The 19,819-nt window shown below is 38.6% G+C and overlaps 1 protein-coding gene across 7 annotated transcripts in view; it reads right to left on the bottom strand.

The window, feature by feature from the left end:
- LOC311073778 (hemicentin-1) overlaps positions 1-12,446 on the bottom strand; it is an 86,070-nt gene extending 73,624 nt beyond the window's left edge. For 2 of the 7 annotated variants that reach the window (XM_084099729.1, XM_084099731.1), the window contains exons 1-3: positions 12,379-12,436; positions 9,806-9,835; positions 194-448 (exon numbers count right to left, since the gene is read on the bottom strand). In XM_084099729.1, the coding sequence (XP_083955855.1) occupies positions 194-448; positions 9,806-9,835; positions 12,379-12,409 (316 nt within the window). In that variant the 5' untranslated portion in view covers positions 12,410-12,436. Of the gene's footprint in view, positions 1-193; positions 449-9,805; positions 9,836-12,378 lie in introns of all 7 variants that reach the window. The other 5 variants (XM_084099732.1, XM_084099730.1, XM_084099728.1 and 2 more) reach the window with 5 other exon arrangements.
- Positions 12,447-19,819: the final 7,373 nt, after the last annotated feature.

The raw sequence follows: 19,819 nt of genomic DNA, 5'->3' as shown, positions 1-19,819 counted from the left end.
AATTGACGTGGAAAAGTGAATGAAAATTATACTTGTAGCCAGATGCCCAGTTTCTTGGTTATACAATTGTTTAGTCTAAAATACTTATTTAACTCTCTTGATTCCATGTCATTTCTGTTAAGGTATTGGTCTGAATTTCATCAGTTATATTCCACAATAGAAATTACTTTAAAGAGGTACATTATGGACTCACCTTCAACTTGCACTTGTAGAGTCTCACTATCCACTGAGAAGTCTCCTCTCTTTGCTTTACAATGATAGAGACCAGTGTGAGAGGGAGATGCTGAGTGGATAATATACGATGGATCTGTGATCAAGGGTTTTGAGTCTTTATACCAGTCATACTTCCATCCATCACCAGGCATATTACAACCAAGCTGGATTTTCTCCCCAGTGTAGAAGGGCTCAAACCACTGATCTTTGCTGATTTGTGGTTTTGATGTGTCAACTAAGAATAACGGGTAGAATTAGTAATAATGTACTCTCTTACAATTATATATATATATATATATATATATATATATATATACAGTGAGGAAAATAAGTATTTGAACACCCTGCTATTTTGCAAGTTCTCCCACTTGGAAATCATGGAGGGGGCTGAAATTGTCATCGTAGGTGCATGTCCACTGTGAGAGACATAATCTAAAAAGAAAAAAAAAAGAAATCACAATATATGATTTTTTAACTATTTATTTGTATGATACAGCTGCAAATAAGTATTTGAACACCTGTCTATCAGCTAGAATTCTGACCCTCAAAGACCTGTTAGTCTGCCTTTAAAATGTCCACCTCCACTCCATTTATTATCCTAAATTAGATGCACCTGTTTGAGGTCGTTAGCTGCATAAAGACACCTGTCCACCCCATACAATCAGTAAGAATCCAACTACTAACATGGCCAAGACCAAAGAGCTGTCCAAAGACACTAGAGACAAAATTGTACACCTCCACAAGGCTGGAAAGGGCTACGGGGAAATTGCCAAGCAGCTTGGTGAAAAAAGGTCCACTGTTGGAGCAATCATTAGAAAATGGAAGAAGCTAAACATGACTGTCAATCTCCCTCGGACTGGGGCTCCATGCAAGATCTCACCTCGTGGGGTCTCAATGATCCTAAGAAAGGTGAGAAATCAGCCCAGAACTACACGGGAGGAGCTGGTCAATGACCTGAAAAGAGCTGGGACCACCGTTTCCAAGGTTACTGTTGGTAATACACTAAGACGTCATGGTTTGAAATCATGCATGGCACGGAAGGTTCCCCTGCTTAAACCAGCACATGTCAAGGCCCGTCTTAAGTTTGCCAATGACCATTTGGATGATCCAGAGGAGTCATGGGAGAAAGTCATGTGGTCAGATGAGACCAAAATAGAACTTTTTGGTCATAATTCCACTAAACGTGTTTGGAGGAAGAAGAATGATGAGTACCATCCCAAGAACACCATCCCTACTGTGAAGCATGGGGGTGGTAGCATCATGCTTTGGGGGTGTTTTTCTGCACATGGGACAGGGCGACTGCACTGTATTAAGGAGAGGATGACTGGGGCCATGTATTGCGAGATTTTGGGGAACAACCTCCTTCCCTCAGTTAGAGCATTGAAGATGAGTCGAGGCTGGGTCTTCCAACATGACAATGACCCGAAGCACACAGCCAGGATAACCAAGGAGTGGCTCTGTAAGAAGCATATCAAGGTTCTGGCGTGGCCTAGCCAGTCTCCAGACCTAAACCCAATAGAGAATCTTTGGAGGGAGCTCAAACTCCGTGTTTCTCAGCAACAGCCCAGAAACCTGACTGATCTAGAGAAGATCTGTGTGCAGGAGTGGTCCAAAATCCCTCCTGCAGTGTGTGCAAACCTGCTGAAAAACTACAGGAAACGTTTGACCTCTGTAATTGCAAACAAAGGCTACTGTACCAAATATTAACATTGATTTTCTCAGGTGTTCAAATACTTATTTGCAGCTGTATCATACAAATAAATAGTTAAAAAATCATACATTGTGATTTCTGGATTTTTTTTTTTTAGATTATGTCTCTCACAGTGGACATGCACCTACGATGACAATTTCAGACCCCTCCATGATTTCTAAGTGGGAGAACTTGCAAAATAGCAGGGTGTTCAAATACTTATTTTCCTCACTGTATATATATATACACATATATAAAATAAAATAAAAGTTTATAATTATTTTATAATTTTAACAATAATTTAAAGATTTATAAAATTATATTTATGCTGGGTTTGCTTATGATTTCAATTAAAATGCCAAGAAAAATTCTGGTAATGGGAACGAGCATTGTGTCAGTTTTCTCTGAAATACTGAAGCCTGATTGGTTAATCATTTAGTGTTTTCTTTTTCGGTTGCAAGTTTTTGAAACAGCCATTACAGTCTAACTCAGAATTGTTGTAGAATTAATTGATTTAATTCGATGAAGGTTGAATTATCTTTGAACTACAGTATGTAGTTCCCCATGTCTCATCCATGAAGATACAACAATGGATAACAAGCTATTTTTTTTTTTTTGAGAACCAGAAGCAAGCTGACTGAGCAAGTTGAAATTTAGCTATAGTGTGAGGCCCTTTACTGCCTGCTCGACCAAATGGTTGAGCACATTTTGAGTCACTATATTTTATTGAGAGGAGTACCTAACTTAACTCAAGCTGATTGAGCCATCTCTACCACCTGGTTGAGATATGTTATGCCAATAAAAACCACTAGATGTCACAGTGTCAATCAACAGCACTAGTCACAACACTTCTTTTAACATGGATGTCAGAAACAAATAAATCACTCCTGCCATGTGAACTGTTCTTGGTGAAATTTTGCAAGGTAAGCATATTTTTTTGACATATTACACTGTAAGTTTTAAAATTTTAACAAAATTCTGTTACTTGGTGCCATGAAAAAACTTTAGTATGTTTTCAATAATTTTTCAAAAACATGCTCAACCAAACGGTTGATTTGTCACATTATGGTAAACGTAGAAAAGCTAAGCTAATGTTTTCAGATCATCCATTTCTGCAGTCAGAATGTGGATTAATGGATTATTTTTAAGTATATAAGTTAATATAATGAATACATAGAATTACTGTGTGGAAATCATAATTATCAGAGGCAATTACTTCTTAAATGACAAATGATGGTGTACTAACACTACTAAAATCCGCCATGTCCGTTGCCGAGGGGTGTGGAGGAACTCAACAGGGTTCGGCTAATGAGGAACTCTCTTGGAGCAAGAATGGTGCAGGTATCCAGTCCATTGGAGGGGAATGGCGCAGCAAGCCGACACTTTGAGCGGGGGTTACAGTGTTGACTGGCTTCTATGCGAGGAGAGCACACAGGAAACTACCGGCTCGACACGTAGGCTATAGAATCTAGCGAATGTGTTTGGTGTCGCCCAGCCCGCAGCTCTACAAATATCTGTCAGCGAGGCACCCTGCAGGTTCTGCAGGTTCACCACCTGGTCTCAAAAGGGAGTGGTAGGAACCTTGGGCACATATCCAGGCCGGGGTCTCAGGATGACGTGAGAGTTGGCCGCCCCGAATTCCAGGCACGATTCGTCGACCGAAAATGCGTGCAGATCCCCTACCCTCTTGATAGAGGCCAAAGCAAGCAGGAGAACTGTTTTAATAGACAGGACTTTTAACTCTGCTGCCCGCAGTGGCTCAAAGGGAGGTCTCTGCAGTGCCGTCAGCACCAGAGATAAGTCCCAAGAGGGTATAGAGGGGGGGTGAGGCAGATTCAGTCTCCTCGCTCCCCTCAGGAACCTGACGATCAGGTCGTGCTTCCCCACAGATCTCCTGTAAACTGCATCATGATGTGCGGCAATAGAGGCAACATACACTTTGAGGGTGGAGGGAGACAGCCAGGGTCCGAAATTAACAAGCGCCAAATGCGGGTAGATTTTCAGTTCGGCGAGTAAATCTCAAAAGGCTATCCGCCACACTGGCGGGTGAATGTTCATACCAAAATATGAAATATTCAGCGCGCCCTTTTCAGCGCGCACGTGCTCTTCTGCCTCTTAACGCTCTCATCTGTTGACGGCGCTGAGGAAAAAGGATAATGTGAAGCTCCCACCACTGGAAGAAGCGGTCGCCTCCCATTTGTATCCTCCCACTGATGGCAGTTGGAGAGCAAAGGAGAGCAAAGGCCGCACACCCATCTAAAGCCGTGCTTCAGCACTCGCGGATCGTGCATACTCCGCCGCTGGCCAGGCTGCTTCTGCTTTACACACCATGGCCGCTCTTTTCTCGAGAAAAGGAGTTTTCCCATAGCGTTTGCAACGCAATACTCGTTCCCTTATCTCTCAGGGAACCGAGGTTACGTAAGTAACTGAGTACGTTCTGCCTTCCCTTCCAAATGCGTTAGGTAACAAAACTGATAAAAAATGTTTTTATTTCACCCAAATGATAGTAATATTTCATATATTTCTCTCATTTTGATCAATACATAGATTTTTTTTTTATTATAGGCTACATTTCAAATTTTGCTCTTGACAATTTTTTTATGTTTGTATTCAACAATATACCTTATTATCTCAATTAAATGTACTGAAATGAATGTATATGTGACAAAAAAAGGCTGTTTATTATTTTGGCCGGTAAAAAATATGCTTGGCTGGTGGATTTTTTTCATCTACCAGTCCCCGTGGCAGGTGAGCCAAAAAGTTCATTTCGGACCCTGGAGACAGCCCTCGCTCCAACCCATCTTGCAGGAAGAAAAGCACGATTGAGCAGGCCGGGGATTTTAAGTGGCACGAAGCGACCTCAGATGCTTCTGACTCCATAGAAGGAGATGGTGGGCGAGTTGCGAGGGGAGCGTAGACCACCTTGATGGGCAAAGAAAAAAAAAATCCTGTTGCACTACCACACTTGACGGCAGGGCCGTCCATAAGGGGGGATAAAGGGGAACGTTTTCTGGGGCCCAGCCGCTAGAGGGGGCCCATGCAGTCCAGCTATAATTATGTTCATCCTAAATATAAGCAAAAGTTACCATATTTTATTTTGAACCAAAATAGCACCATTAATTGTTGAAAGTGAGAAAAAAATGCATTTTATTTAATGTTGCTTGAGTAAAATGTAGCCTGTGTCATAATGAAACACCCCTTTCCTGAAAATGGTCTGAGCTATTTTTTGTTGTACTTAATATCGCGAGCGGGCGCGGGCGCCGTGAGCGCTGAGCGAGCAGCAGGTACGAGTAGTGAGTTGTCGTCGAAAAAGATGGATAAAGCAAAAAAGCTGGCGGGGGCTAAACATAGAAAAAGAAAGAGGGAAAAGGAGATGGCATGTCAATTGATGAGACAGCAGTTAAATAAGTGGATGAAAGGCAACAGGTAGGATTTAAAGTGTGACGTCCAGGCATGTAGATCCATCTGGCCATCGGGACTACCGGGAGATTCCCAGTGGGCCGACGTGCTTTTTGGGCCGATGCATCCCATACTTTTTTCTTTTTTTGTCTTAACGGCCCATAAAACTGTACATTCGTTTTGTTTTGTTTTGCTTAATCGGCGGCGCTGGGTTAGTGCCGGTGTAATGCATTGGTCAAAAAAAGTTAGCGTTAGTTTTTTTTCTGAAACACCGGCCCATGAAACAAGTAGATCAGCGGCCCATTGGTTCTTTGTCCTATACGGTTATCCGGACCAGTGACGGGTAGGTTTAGGGGCGGGGTTAGGGGTAGGCCATCGCATGGTCCAGATAACCGTATAGTACCGGTTCTTTTCTTGATGGTCACTGGGCTGGCCCCATCACATCTTTAATGTGAAGTATAGAAATATACTCTTTCAAGTATAGAAATTAGTACAAAACTAATTATGAAAGTTTCCTTTATTTTTCAGTGCATTTATGGGATTAATATTATAACTATTATCATGTAGTAGTGTAATGTAGACAGACACTGTAACTAAAAGAGGTTTTAATTTTTAATTTGCACACTGAATATGGTTTGGAGTTTTTAATTTTGAACTCTCAAAGTGCACCAGATTGATGAATTTAACATTAAAAAGCACAAAATTTTCTTACGGGGGTCCCCTAGAGGTACAGAGGTCCACTCACCACAGCTTTACCAAAAATCCTGTAAGAAACACTGGTATAGCTATGGCAATGCAGTTTATTTATTTATTTGATTCATCACTGTGGAGTATAGTTCAATTGTATTAATAAATGATTTTTTTTTTACTTATTTCATCTATTAACTCTCACTTGTTCCTACTCACTCATTACATGGCACACTTATTTATTTATTTTTTATTTTTTTGTTTGTTTTGTCACTCAGTGACAGCAAAATTGTTGCTGCATACCCTTCTGACACTGGGTAGTTGCGCCCCTGAGTCTCTCTCAGTTAAATGTATGTGTTAATGTAGGAGAGAGAGAGAGAGAGAGAGAGAGAGAGAGAGAGAGCACACGCATGATATGAGTAGCCTATAGCAGATTTGGGGAGGGCCCATTCACTGGACCTTTTCAGGGGCCCAGTCATTTCTGTGGGCGGGCCTGCTTGACGGTGTGTTTCTTGAAACATAAAAGCCTAAAATGCCATTATATTACTATCTTTTGCTATTTATTTATTTTAGCTTTTGAATGCAGAAAGAATGTAATGTCTTTGGTTTTGTTACTTTTAGTAATTTGTGTTATATATTTTTGTTTATTGTTAAAAAACAAGAAAACATATAATTTCCTGTGTTAAAATGAAAACCTGAAATGTTTAATTGCATACTTCAATAAATAAAGAATTATAATAAAGAATGATAAAGAATATTTTGATTATGTTTTTAAATAAATTAGTATTATAGTTCATATTTTCTGATTTTCATAGTATGTGTATGAATTCCAGTACTTTTACCATTAGATGCCATATCAACCATTTGGTAGAGGCCGATATTTAAAAAAATATGGGATGTGTTTAAAAAAAAAAATACATTGAGTGTGGTCACTAGCAACATAAGGAGATAATGTATCAAATGTACCACATATTAGATGCCCTGTCTGAAAACTGTGGTATCTCTTATAATATTTTGTTGAATATTGTGGCATCTTATAAATTGTGCTGTATCATATTTAATTTCAATGTTTAGCCTTGTTACTTGATATTGTGAAGACCTGACGGGGGACTACAGATGTAAAATAGCCTTGGGGCTGACTCTGGCATATTTACATTGCTGAAAAGCTAAGATGTTCATTAATATGCATTGTCCCTTTTAAATAAATAAATAAATAAATAAAAACAAAAATAAATAAATAAAGGGTTAACATGCCTGGAAGTGAGGAATAATACAAAAATAGTTCACTCAGTATTCCGTTATCTAATTCACTCTCAATTACAAATTAATTGTATTCGGTTGTGTTTTAGGTACTAAAACAGTCCAGTATGTAGTCAAACTCATTTTTATAATAATAAACCCCTATGAAAAACCCCTATGAAAAAATCCTGGCTCCGCCACTGTTCAGCCGCCACTGTGCCAATATGTAGTTCATACAGTGATATTTGTGCAGCCTATATTTTATATGACAGACCTACAGTTTCAGAAGTTTTGTTAATGGCATTTATTCCTGCAAAATAAAAGGCTGATAACTTTCACTTTGTGATTAAGAAGATTGAGTGAATGTAGGTGATAGTTCTGGTGGATGAGGGCCCCTTAAGAGGTAAAGCCCAGGGGCCCCTTATAGGGTCTTAATGTGGCCCTGCAGGCAGCCGACACACTCGGAGTGCTCGTCAAAGGGGGGCAGTGGAGACCTGCATGTGCCACACTCATGGCGTGAAGCGATTTTGAAGCAAACCATTGGTCTTGCTTGCTTTACAGTAAGTAGAGAGCCTTCTGTGTCGTAGACTTCGGATTCAGCGAGGAGATGCCATTTGTCTGTGCAGATGCACAGATGTGAACCAATCAGGCTTCAGTATTTCAGAGAAAACAGTGTTTCCCCATAAGCACCAGGATAACTCTGACGCAATGTGAGTTAACTGTATCGAATGGGAACTTTTGCTTATATTTAGGCTGGAACAGCACCAAAACTAAATTAAAACCTTTACACTTTAAATTACAACTTAAATTTTAAATTAAACCCTTTAACTTATAAAACATCCAAAACTCCAAGAACTGTGTTCTCAAATGAGATATTTCTAAAATAGCTATCTTTCACAATGTAACAGATTATGATGTAGCCATGATATGCTGTTTTTATTTAAATTATCAAAAAATGTCTTATTTATTATTTATCTAAAATCTTTTTAATTATTAAAATATTGGTAACACTTTATTTTGATGGTCCACTTTAAACATTATACTAAATATAAGAGACTCATTAGAGTCAGAGGCGAGCCTACATTGAGTGGGGGCCCCAGGCAAAATTAATCAATGAGGCCCTTCTTAAAGATTATTATTATTATTATTATTTTTAAATATATCTTCATTACCTAGAGATATAATTATACTACATACACAAAGTAGTCATACACAAAGTAGTCAAAACACATCACAAAATGTCAATCTTCATCTTTATAATAGAAGAAACAATGCAATACAATATCCATATTTATTACGGATTGTCAACTTAAAAACAGTCCTTTGTGTGGTGGTGAAAGGGAACAAGCAATGCTATGGTTAGCATCTTAATTGAATCGTTATTTTATTAGTTTATTAGTTTAGAAACTAATTATGTTAACTCAACTAATTGACTGTAGAAGACCTGGATACTAATTACTATGCCAACTAAGTAAACGTATTGATTAGAGTTGCCCCCGACTAAAGATTTTTCTAATCGACTAGTAGTCAATCATTTAAGCAATTAATAAGTCAACTAATCACACGTTTATATTAATTTAATTAGGCTGCTTAAATATTTGGGCATCATGGAGGAATATAGCCTATTCCGTGCTCAAGTGCATGCATAAAGCTTGCCACAAAACACAAGCAAAAGTAGGCTAATGATAATAAGGGCCCTATCATTCACCCAGGTGCAAGGCGCCAGGCGTGAGGCAAGTGTTTTTTGCTAGTTTCAGCCTGACGCAGTTATCATTTTCACGTCCTGCACCACGTTGCTTAAATAGCAAATGCATTTGCGCACATTTGTGCGCCCATGAGCTGCTGGTCTGAAAACGAGATGTGTTCAGGTGCATTGTTGGCGCATTGCTATTTTGTGGCAACTGAAATAGACTGTGGCATGACCAACAAAAACCTGGTCTAAAGTCTATGGTGGAGTATTATTATTTTTTGTTATTTAAAGGGCACATTAGTAATATGAGCCTATAGGCGGGTGCACAACGCGCGTACACTCACAGGGACGCGCAGCAGAACACAAACTAGACAAATATTAACAATAATGAATTACAATGTAAAAGACTATTATTGTGTACATAAAGATATGGTGGAATCCGGCTTGTCCCGTAGATGGTCTGCTTGCGTGCTTTAACCCTGCGCACGAGTAGATCCGTTTCCTCGCTAGAGAAGCGATCAGTTTTTCCGCTTGAAAATTCCGCCATGTAAATAGTGAATCTGCCATGGCGCGAGCACAACTGGCTTTTATAGGGAATGGGAGTTGAGACTCTGATTGATTGATTTCTCGTTACACCCAAAACACACCCATCACTCATTAAGAGAATAGAGACAACCCTACGTGTCAACTCATTCTACTAACCCAAACCCTACCCGTCTAGCAGATGAATAATCCTTAGGTTAGAGTTTATAAATACCAACACTTTGTAATGTATAACTTAAAAATAAAAGTTAAATGCAATAGTCATTAAAAGTTAAAAGTACATTCAACTTTTACATTAAAAGTAAACAAACCAGAAACCACATATATTTTTAAAACAATCTTACCTCCAGTGCCCTCTTGCACACAGACTGCCACTATAATATAAACAGATTCAGAGAATATAATAATTTATCAGGAAATGTAAAGGATAAAGACATCTGATATATTCGTGGTATTGTTTTGCATTTTACTAGTTAGTATATTATGTATGTGTAGGGCATGTACGTATATGCCTAAGACATTTTATTATTATTACTCTTATTAATATTTCTATTAGGTATATGGGTGTATATAACTATATGAAGGTGTATGTAGGTGTGTGATTGTGTGTGTGATTGTGTATATATGTATGTATGGGTGTGCATGTTTGTAGGTGTATATGTATATATATGTAAATGTATGTATGTATTCCGCAATTACTTTGAATTACCTTTAACTGTTGCTATATGATTTGTGTGAAGGGCTTTAAAGGCATGAACTACACATATATCTAGCATGTAAGTACCGTTATTTAAAAAAAAAAATATATATATATTTTTTCTTCTTTCTTTTCCTTTCTTCCTCCTTTCTATTTTTCTTTTTCTCACTCTTCCTTGGTCTCCTGCCCCCCACATGGCCAACAGTTCTTTAGACCAAGAAGGGACTGGATAATATATGATACCTGGCTTAAAGCACATACCGGCTTATGACTACAACTGATGGTCACTTTTAAAAGTTTTATATCCAAATGCAGACACGACCGGGTCATGCGCCAATAATCCGGAAGGTCCGGCCAAAGTGTTTTGGTGGGCCCTTCCAAGACATCTCTTAAAACGGTTATATCCAAGCGCAGGCAGAGACGCGACCGGGTCATGTACCAATGATCTGGAAGGTCTGGCCAATGTGTTTTGGTGGGCCCTTGCAAGACATCTTGGAGTGGAAGGTGCATGTCAATATTCCACTGTAAGGTGCATAATACAGCAGGAAATCGATTAAACCAGGCAATGGCCATCTTAATTCCCCATCCCTCCCATTTTCATTCCCATCTTTTCTTTTTTGCTTTTCTACTCTATCTATCCGTCTATATTCCTTCTGCTCTGTATATGCCTCTTATTTATTTATTTTTATTTTTTATTAAAAAAAAAAAATTATTATAATTTATTTATTATATATATATATATATATATATATATATATATATATATATATATATATATTTTTTTTTTTTTTTATTATTTTTTTTTTTTTACAGTAAATAATAAATGATAGCAATAACATTGTACACTCGCTACTTTACAATACTTAACATTCTGGGTGGGGAGATATACAATGTGTCCATATGTATGTGTAGAGATATGTATGTTCATCCATATTGCTTTCTGTTTTATGTTGTTTATATGTTTGTTTATTTGTTTGCTCATTTGTACAGTGACTGGGAGGGGACATGTTCGGTTCACTTATTTTTGTCGTGGCCACAACATATAAACTCGTGGGAACGTCATAATATCTTGTGGGAACGTCATTAAGTCGTGGGAACGTGATTATAAGTCGTGGCCACGAGATCATTTTGTTGAGGTAACGACATCATTATGTTGTGGCCACGCGATGCAAAGTCGTAGCCTCGAGATCATATGTTGAGTGAACGATATATTTTTCTCGTGGCCACGACTTCATATTTTGAGAGAACGACATCATTTGTCATGGCCACGAGTTGAGGGAGCCACAGCGGCCATTACTGTAACCGTACCATAGCATAGACTGGGCTACAGCAGAGATGGAGATGACAGAAGAAATAACATTTTACTTTAAATTAGGAATGTCATATAAAGATATAGTGCGGTCTTTGGCATTAAAACATGGGTAGCCTACGTTATAAGTGAAAGACACATGAAGGCGCATTCTTAGACTTTTTTGTCGCACGCATATTTAGGGACCGTCTCAAAATTACATGCGACATTGGCATAAACGTTTCTAACTTCAATAGCATTTGAAGACAATGACTTACAGTCATAAAACCAACTGTACATTGTTCACCCAGGTCTCATGTATGATGCACACCTTTTAGATTTTTGATATTTATGACAATAAACTGCTAAATCATATGCAACCCGAGTTTATATGTTGTGGCCACGACAAAAATAAGTGAACCGAACATGTCCCCTCCCGGTCACCGTACATTTGTTTCTTCTCGTATTATGCATTTTTTTCTTGTTTGTCGTCAACAAGCTTATTTGTCTGATACTTGCTTTTTCAACATCTATATTTGTTAATATTTGATTTTTGCTGTTGTTTTCTTTATGTACTTATCTGTATTGTATTGTTTGCTTAAAAAAAAAAAAAAAAAAAAAAAAAAAAAAAAAGATTCAGAGAAAATCTGGGTTACAGTATAGTGATTTCCTAGTTTTTATTTACCCCCAGAAAAAAGGGTAAAAAAGATGTCACCGGGTCGGTACCCTTTTTTTTTTAAGGTTCTAATTAGTACCATTTAGGTACTACCATGTACACTTTTGGTACCAATATGTATCTTTGAGGTACTATGCACTCTTTAGGTACAAAGGTATAGCCTTTGAAAGAGTACCGCCCCAGTGTCAGCTTTTGTAACTTTTTTTTTTCTGAGTGTTCGTTTCCAATATAATTAATATTAATAAAGGCACCCTACCTGTCAAAAGGATGATTTTAAATGTTTCCATTTGCAGCTGCAGTCAAAGTAGAGCCTCAGTGAACACAGGTCTTGCGTGAGTCTCTGCAACAAGAAAAGCTTCCTCCCTATTACCTCTTTTGATGGAAACCTGACAGGAAATCATGACGTCTTGTTTCACCTATAAAGCTAATCAAATGTCATGAGGGCATTTTTAACCTCTAGAATGCACCAGTGGCCAATTCAATTTTATATTTTATTTTTAAATTATTAATACTTACCAATTCTGTTCTGTTATTGTTCTGGTTTCTGTTTTAAGCATTGTGGGTGTGGTTAATTGCACTATTGTTAAAAAAATAGCCTACTGATGAATGCAGTGTTATGTTAACTTCCTTTTTTCCTCCATAGCCCTGCTGGATTATGACATGCATTCAAAACGGTATCACACAAATATCACAACAAACATTTCTAGTAATGAAATACTTTTAGTTTGAACTAAAAGTTTGGTTTTAGTTTGAACCAGAGGAAGTACCTTTCTAAAATGTGTACGCATCAACAACTGAGGGGAAGGACTGGAGGAAAGCTTAAACAATTTTTAAAGAAAAAAATATTCCATTACAGTTTAGTAGTAATGATTTCATGAAGTTCTTCACTGAGAAAATAGAAAACATCAGAACCACAATTGTAAACGTTCAATCCTCAATCGCGCCTAATAATTCAGCCTCACTTATCACCCCGCAAGAACAATTACAGTGCTTTACAACTATAGAACAAAAAGAGTTAAATAAACTTATCACTTCATCTAAAACAACAACATGTTTATTAGATCCTATACCCACTAAACTACTGAAAGAAGTGTTACCAATAGTGGAAGAGCCTCTCCTCAATATTATTAACTCATCTTTATCTTTAGGTCATGTTCCAAGAACATTTAAACTGGCAGTTATAAAACCTCTCATTAAGAAACCACAATTAGACCCACATAATCTAGCAAATTATAGACCCATTTCAAATCTTCCTTTTATGTCTAAAATACTAGAAAAAGTTGTGTCCGCCCAACTGGGCTCCTTCTTGCAAGAAAATGACATCTATGAAAAGTTTCAGTCTGGATTCAGACCGCATCATAGCACTGAAACTGCGCTCGTTAAAATCACAAATGATTTACTCTTAGCTTCTGACCAAGGCTGCATCTCAATACTAGTTTTACTTGATCTTAGTGCTGCGTTCGATACTATAGATCACACAATACTCTTAGATCGACTACAAAATGATACTGGTGTTCAAGGACAAGCATTAAGCTGGTTCAGATCATACTTATCTGGCCGCTACCATTTTATTTAAATGGAGAAAAATCAATCATAACGCCAGTAAACTATGGAGTGCTGCAGGGATCTGTGTTAGGCCCTCTGTTATTCTCAATATATATGCTGCCACTTGGAAATATTATAAGGAAACATGGAATTAGTTTCCATTGTTATGCTGATGACACTCAAATCTATATTTCATCACGGCCAGATGAAAACGCTAAATTATCCAAATTGACAGAGTGTGTTAAAGATATAAAAGATTGGATGACGCGCAATTTTCTTTTATTAAATCCAGACAAGACAGAGGTACTAATCATCGGTTCAAAAAACCGCCCACAAAACCTCTCACACTACAACTTTAACATAGTAGGATGTCCTGTTACTTTATCCTCTGCAGTAAAAGACCTGGGTGTTATACTAGACTGCGACATGTCTTTTGAAAATCATATTTCATATGTTACAAGAACAGCCTTTTTCCACCTTAGGAACATTGCTAAGCTACGTAACATGCTATCAGTTTCTGATGCAGAAAAGTTAGTTTATGCATTCATGACCTCAAGACTAGATTACTGTAATGCTTTATTAGCCGGTTGTCCTGCATCCTCAATAAACAAGCTACAGTTAGTCCAAAATGGCGCCGCTAGAGTTCTTACTAGATCAAGAAAATATGATCATATAACACCAATTTTATCATCACTACATTGGTTGCCTATGAAGTTCCGTATTGATTACAAGGTATTGCTACTGACTTATGGCGCTTTTCCACTACACAGTACCAGCTCGCCTCGGCTCGACTCGGCTCGACTCGACTCGGCTCTGTTTGGTTTTCCACTGTGTAAAAGTTGTACCTGTACCTGTTTCCAGGTACTTTTTATCGTACCACCTCCGGCGAGGTTCTAATGGTGCTTTTCCATTACCAGTACCAGCTCGACTCGACTCGCCTCGGCTCGGCTCGGCTCGGCTCGCTTTTCGCTCCGTTTTCCATTGCAGATAGTACCTCCACAATAGTACCTGGTCGTCATAGCGACGCCGCAGGAAACTGCCGTGACTTAATCTTTTACGCGAGACGTGCGAGACACACCCGCTACCCACACACACAGGACAATGGAGGAAATCGAGTGTATGCTGTTTTTGGATGTTTTTATTTTTGTTTTTGCTGTTTTTTTATTCAGGATACTCCGTCTGGCGCGTGCAATGATGACGCAGTGAATAGTGACGATTCTCTCTGACCAATCAGCAATCTGTCGTGTTTTCACGTCACATTTTAGTATCGCCTCAGCTCGCCTCAGCCCGCTTAGAACCTCGCCGAAGGTGGTACGAAAAAAAGTACCTGGAAGCAGGTACAGGTACAACTTTTACACAGTGGAAAACCAAACAGAGCCGAGTCGAGTCGAGCCGAGGCGAGCTGGTACTGTGTAGTGGAAAAGCGCCATAAGCGGGCTGAGACGAGCTGAGGCGATACTAAAATGTGACGTGAAAACAGGACAGATTGCTGATTGGTCAGAGAGAATCGTCACTATTCACTGCGTCATCATTGCACGCGCCAGACGGAGTATCCTGAATAAAAAAACAGCAAAAACAAAAATAAAAACATCCAAAAACAGCATACACTCGATTTCCTCCATTGTCCTGTGTGTGTGGGTAGCGGGTGTGTCTCGCGCGTCTCGCGTAAAAGATTAAGTCACGGCAGTTTCCTGCGGCGTCGCTATGACGACCAGGTACTATTGTGGAGGTACTATTTGCAATGGAAAACGGAGCGAAAAGCGAGCTGAGCCGAGCCGAGGCGAGTCGAGTCGAGTCGAGTTGAGCTGGTACTGGTAATGGAAAAGCGCCATTATAAAGCTATAAACGGCTTAGCTCCAGTCTATTTAACGGATCTTCTATCGCCCTATAATCCATCGCGCTCTTTAAGATCACTAAATTCGAGGCTTTTGGTCATACCTAGGATATCTAGGTCCACCAAAGGAGGGAGAGCATTTTCACATTTAGCTCCAAAACTCTGGAATAGTCTTTCTGATACTGTTCGTTGCTCAGACTCGCTCTCCCAGTTTAAAACTAGATTAAAGACGCATCTCTTCAGCCAGGCATTCATATAATACTTTTAATCTTACAGTTAAATCCGACCTCTAATTCATAAACGCCAGAGGAGAACTGGCCCCCGACTGAGCCTGGGTTCAACCAAGGTTTTTTTTTTTCTCCATTAGGTCACCTGATTGAGTTTTTCGGTTCCTTGCCACTGTTGCCTTTGGCTTGCTCAGTTGGGGATATTTAATTTAATTAATCAATCAACAATATTATTGATCAGCATTACCAAACGTGGACGTTTTCCACTAGAAACAAACATTGATGTATTATTTTAATTTAATACTGTGAAGCTGCTTTGATACAATCTGTATTGTGAAAAGCGCTATATAAATAAACTTGACTTAATTGACTTGACATTGCCATTCGTTTTTTTTTTTTGCGACGGGTAGTTTTTTTGTATAGCATAGGTGATGCAGAGCATGTGGGAAAGGCAACTGTGTGTTGGGCTGTTCATACAGTATGTCTTGCACTCAAACGGTTCCTACACACTTTTGTGCAGTTCCCTGGCCATAAACCACTGACAGTCATTAAAGAGGAATTCCACAAAGTGGCAGGTTTGTCCTTTCTATAATATTCTTTGAGAGAAGATTTTAGTTACATGGCACTACTTAATCTATCCATATATCCATTCTGTATACAGCCAGAATCATTCTAAATGTTTTGAATCACAATGAAAGGGGAAAACAGACTATTTATAATTTTATAAACTCACGCATTTACTCTGTCCATTATTTTTTTGCTAAGCCAATCTCTTGCTTTTGCAGTAGTATTGTTTTTTTTGTTTTTTTTGTTATAATGGTCTTATAGTCTTCATAAGCAAGCATTAAAACCTCCAACTCAGTTTCACTGATATAATATGTTGCTCGCTTTTTTTCTCCCTGGGTTTCCATGGTAACTTACTCCTGAAATCGGTGATCCATTGAAAATGTCTGTACTCGCCGTGCATGCGCATTAACTCTGGATTGAAACTCCTCACAGGTGTTTTGGAACCGACATACCCAGGGTAAGCAAGTTTTGGGTTAATCAACCGAGAGTTCAGGGTATATGTGACGTAAGTTAACCATGCTTTCTGGAATACTCCCGTGTTCTTGTTCGGATCATTTTACTGACTCTCTCATTCATCAAAATGAACGAATCTTTAGTCGAGTCATTTCGTTCATTTAAAGGTATTGTAGGTAGGATTTTTATAAAAAACTTCTTTTCCAAATTTGTTTAAACTTTATTTATATATCAAAACATAATTAAAATGTAAGTACTGAACTGTACTCTGAAAAAGAAAGTATAAAAATCGAGTGTCTGTAGACCTCTCACGGCTGTTTTAAAGACAGCTCATTATTTCCATTCACTCCACCCCCTCCCTTCTGGGCTCCTTCCAAAGCCACGCCCCCAAAACACATGAACTCGCGACGCCGACCGCTGAGCTGAAGACGCATTATTTACCTGAGACGAGCGGAGAGGAAGGAGCACAGTGCATGTAGTGACATCATGTCAGAATCACATGTAATAAAAAAAAATCTAACTTTATCATTATGAAGATAAACAAATAAGGTGTATTTTAGTACTCACTATCAAGCTAGCATATTATATTGGTAAAGTTTAAAATATATATTTTTTGATTCGCTAACAAGCTAGTTATCTATAAGGCAAAGCTAAAAACAGGTTGCATGATACACGTTTTTCCATTACCATCATTTACACTGTGGTGAAGATGAATTTCGTGTAAGATTCATAACATATATGTTGTTCTGCATGTAAGAGTTTCCATGATGAAAGCATTGTTGACTCTGATGAGGACTACACTCCAGAGACAAGTACCGCATCGTCAGCTCGAGGACAGGTCCGGGGTCGAGGGCGAAGCAGAGGAGGTCGTGCAAGAGCCCGTGCAACTAAGGTCAGAGGATATTGACACGCGTTTTATTCAAAGACTTTTTGTTCATTACCTTTTCTAGTACTGTCTTCCTTTTTTGCCTTGTTTGCCTTCGCTAACTGCATATGCCGGTAATGTGAATTTTTGATTGCTCTTTCTCTGCCATTGTTTTGCTATTCCTAGGTTCCGTGCCTCTTGAATTCCTCAAATCAAACGGGTGCGCGCGCATATGGGCAGATCCTGTGTGGCAAAAGGGTGGTTGCCATGGTTGCGAGAGAGTGACAGTCGCCTAAGCCAATCCTTTGTTTCGTCCCGAATGGAAATAATGAGCTGTGTTTAATACAGATTAAACGGTCTAGAGTCACTCGATTTTTATACTCTTTTTATCAGAGTACTTACATTTTAATTATGCATTGATATATATAAAAAGTTTAAACAAATTTGGAAAAAAGTTTTTTATAACAATCCTACCTACACTACCTTTAAGTGGCTTTAAATGTTATACTTTTAACAATCAAATTCCCCTAACACATCCACCTATGCAATCTTGATCATATTCTGAATTAAGAAATCATTATAATACAGCCATATATTTACTTTACCTTTCGAGTCTTTTGTTCATTTGTCACATGACAGACACAATGAACATGAATGACTCATCACTACAGTCTTGAAGTACTTTTGTGTATGCCTGCTTTCTTTTGACCCGTGTTAGAATTACCCCTAATGTATAGAATTACATTATCTTTTGACCTGCTTGTTAGGGAACTTTGCTTTATGTTATTTGACTTTTTTGCTTGCATCAAGTCATTGCCCTGCTTTTGATGCTTGATTTTTTTGTTGTTTTTGTTTAATCAAGATGGACATTAAGTAAAGACTGTTTGTTTTCCTCAAGTCCTGCCTCTTGTGATTTTCTGCAATTTGGGTCCACACAGCTCCATAGTGTAGTGGTTAGTGGTCTGGGCCATCAGCAATACACTTCGAACCCTAGTCGTAACAAGAATATGATACTTGGGTTCACTGAAAGATTCATATTTTTCTCATATGTATTTGAAACATTAATGATGGACTGAAGTGTACTACAGCTGATTGTCCACTTTCAGCACATTTACACAAAAAAGACAATGTCTTCTATAGTATATTTCTTACGTTTTAAACCAAAAATCATTTGGACGGTTATTATATCTGACAGAAGTTGTTAAATTGGACAGTTTTAAAAAGATAAAGGTGGGAAGTCACATTCAGCCCAGCCTCCTGATCTGGCATGTGGTGAACCAACAGGATGTAAGCAGAGGTTAACAATTCTGCTAGAGGTGGGGCTGCAACAAACCCAAAGTGTTTTCTCGAAAAACAGCCCGGAAATGATAATAATAGTTGCCCATTCTTACTAAGAGGTTGATATTTGAAATCCCAGTGGCTGATGAGAACAACAGTACCTTGCTGTTTGCTGTTGTTCTCTGCAACATCTGCACTAAAACGCTGTTGCTTTGTCAGTTTACACAATCTCACAAAGTTCCTTTATAATCAAAAAAGCTGCTAACAATGCACAATAAATCTCTTACTTACATAGGTGTCTAGGCCTACACTTTGTTAATGAGAGGTTTCGTGAGCCTGTATAACTCAGCATTGAGTAAAATTTCTGGCGCTTTGAGTGGTGAGTGGATTCTGACTATCTTAAACACCTCTGATTGGCCATTGCATTCAAGAGATCAGCAGCTATATCTGTGATTGGCTACATTGCCCACTGCTGCAATGTACACATGTTGTTTAATCAACAAAGTTTAGAAGGGACATGTTCAAATGATCTATCCAATCACCATGTCATTCCAACCAGCTGTCAACAATCAGTAATCAACATATCTACCCAATCAGCATGAGTGTAGGCCTATATATATGTACTGTATATAGCCTATATATATATATAGGCTATATCTATATCTATATGTATATGTTTCCGACTCACCTATGTTCCTCGAAAGTTTTCAGCATCCCTGCACCACCCTGTCTCACACTCGCCTGGTTTGGGCCAAATTCCGAGCTCTGAGTCCTCTTCTCGGACAGCATGCCAAATACGCACTTTACTCTATCTGATTATTTGTAAGTGTGAACTCGTGAAGTTAATAGAGACATTTGATGTTCTCTGATGTTCAACTGAGGGTGCTCTTGCTTCTACCCCCGTAGAACCGGGCCTGCAATTATAAGC

This window comes from Abramis brama (genome assembly GCF_963993115.1).
Source record: "Abramis brama genome assembly, chromosome: 22".
NCBI lineage: Eukaryota > Metazoa > Chordata > Actinopteri > Cypriniformes > Leuciscidae > Abramis > Abramis brama.
Note: the sequence above shows the minus strand (reverse complement) of the source record. Positions and strands in the feature narration are given on the sequence as shown.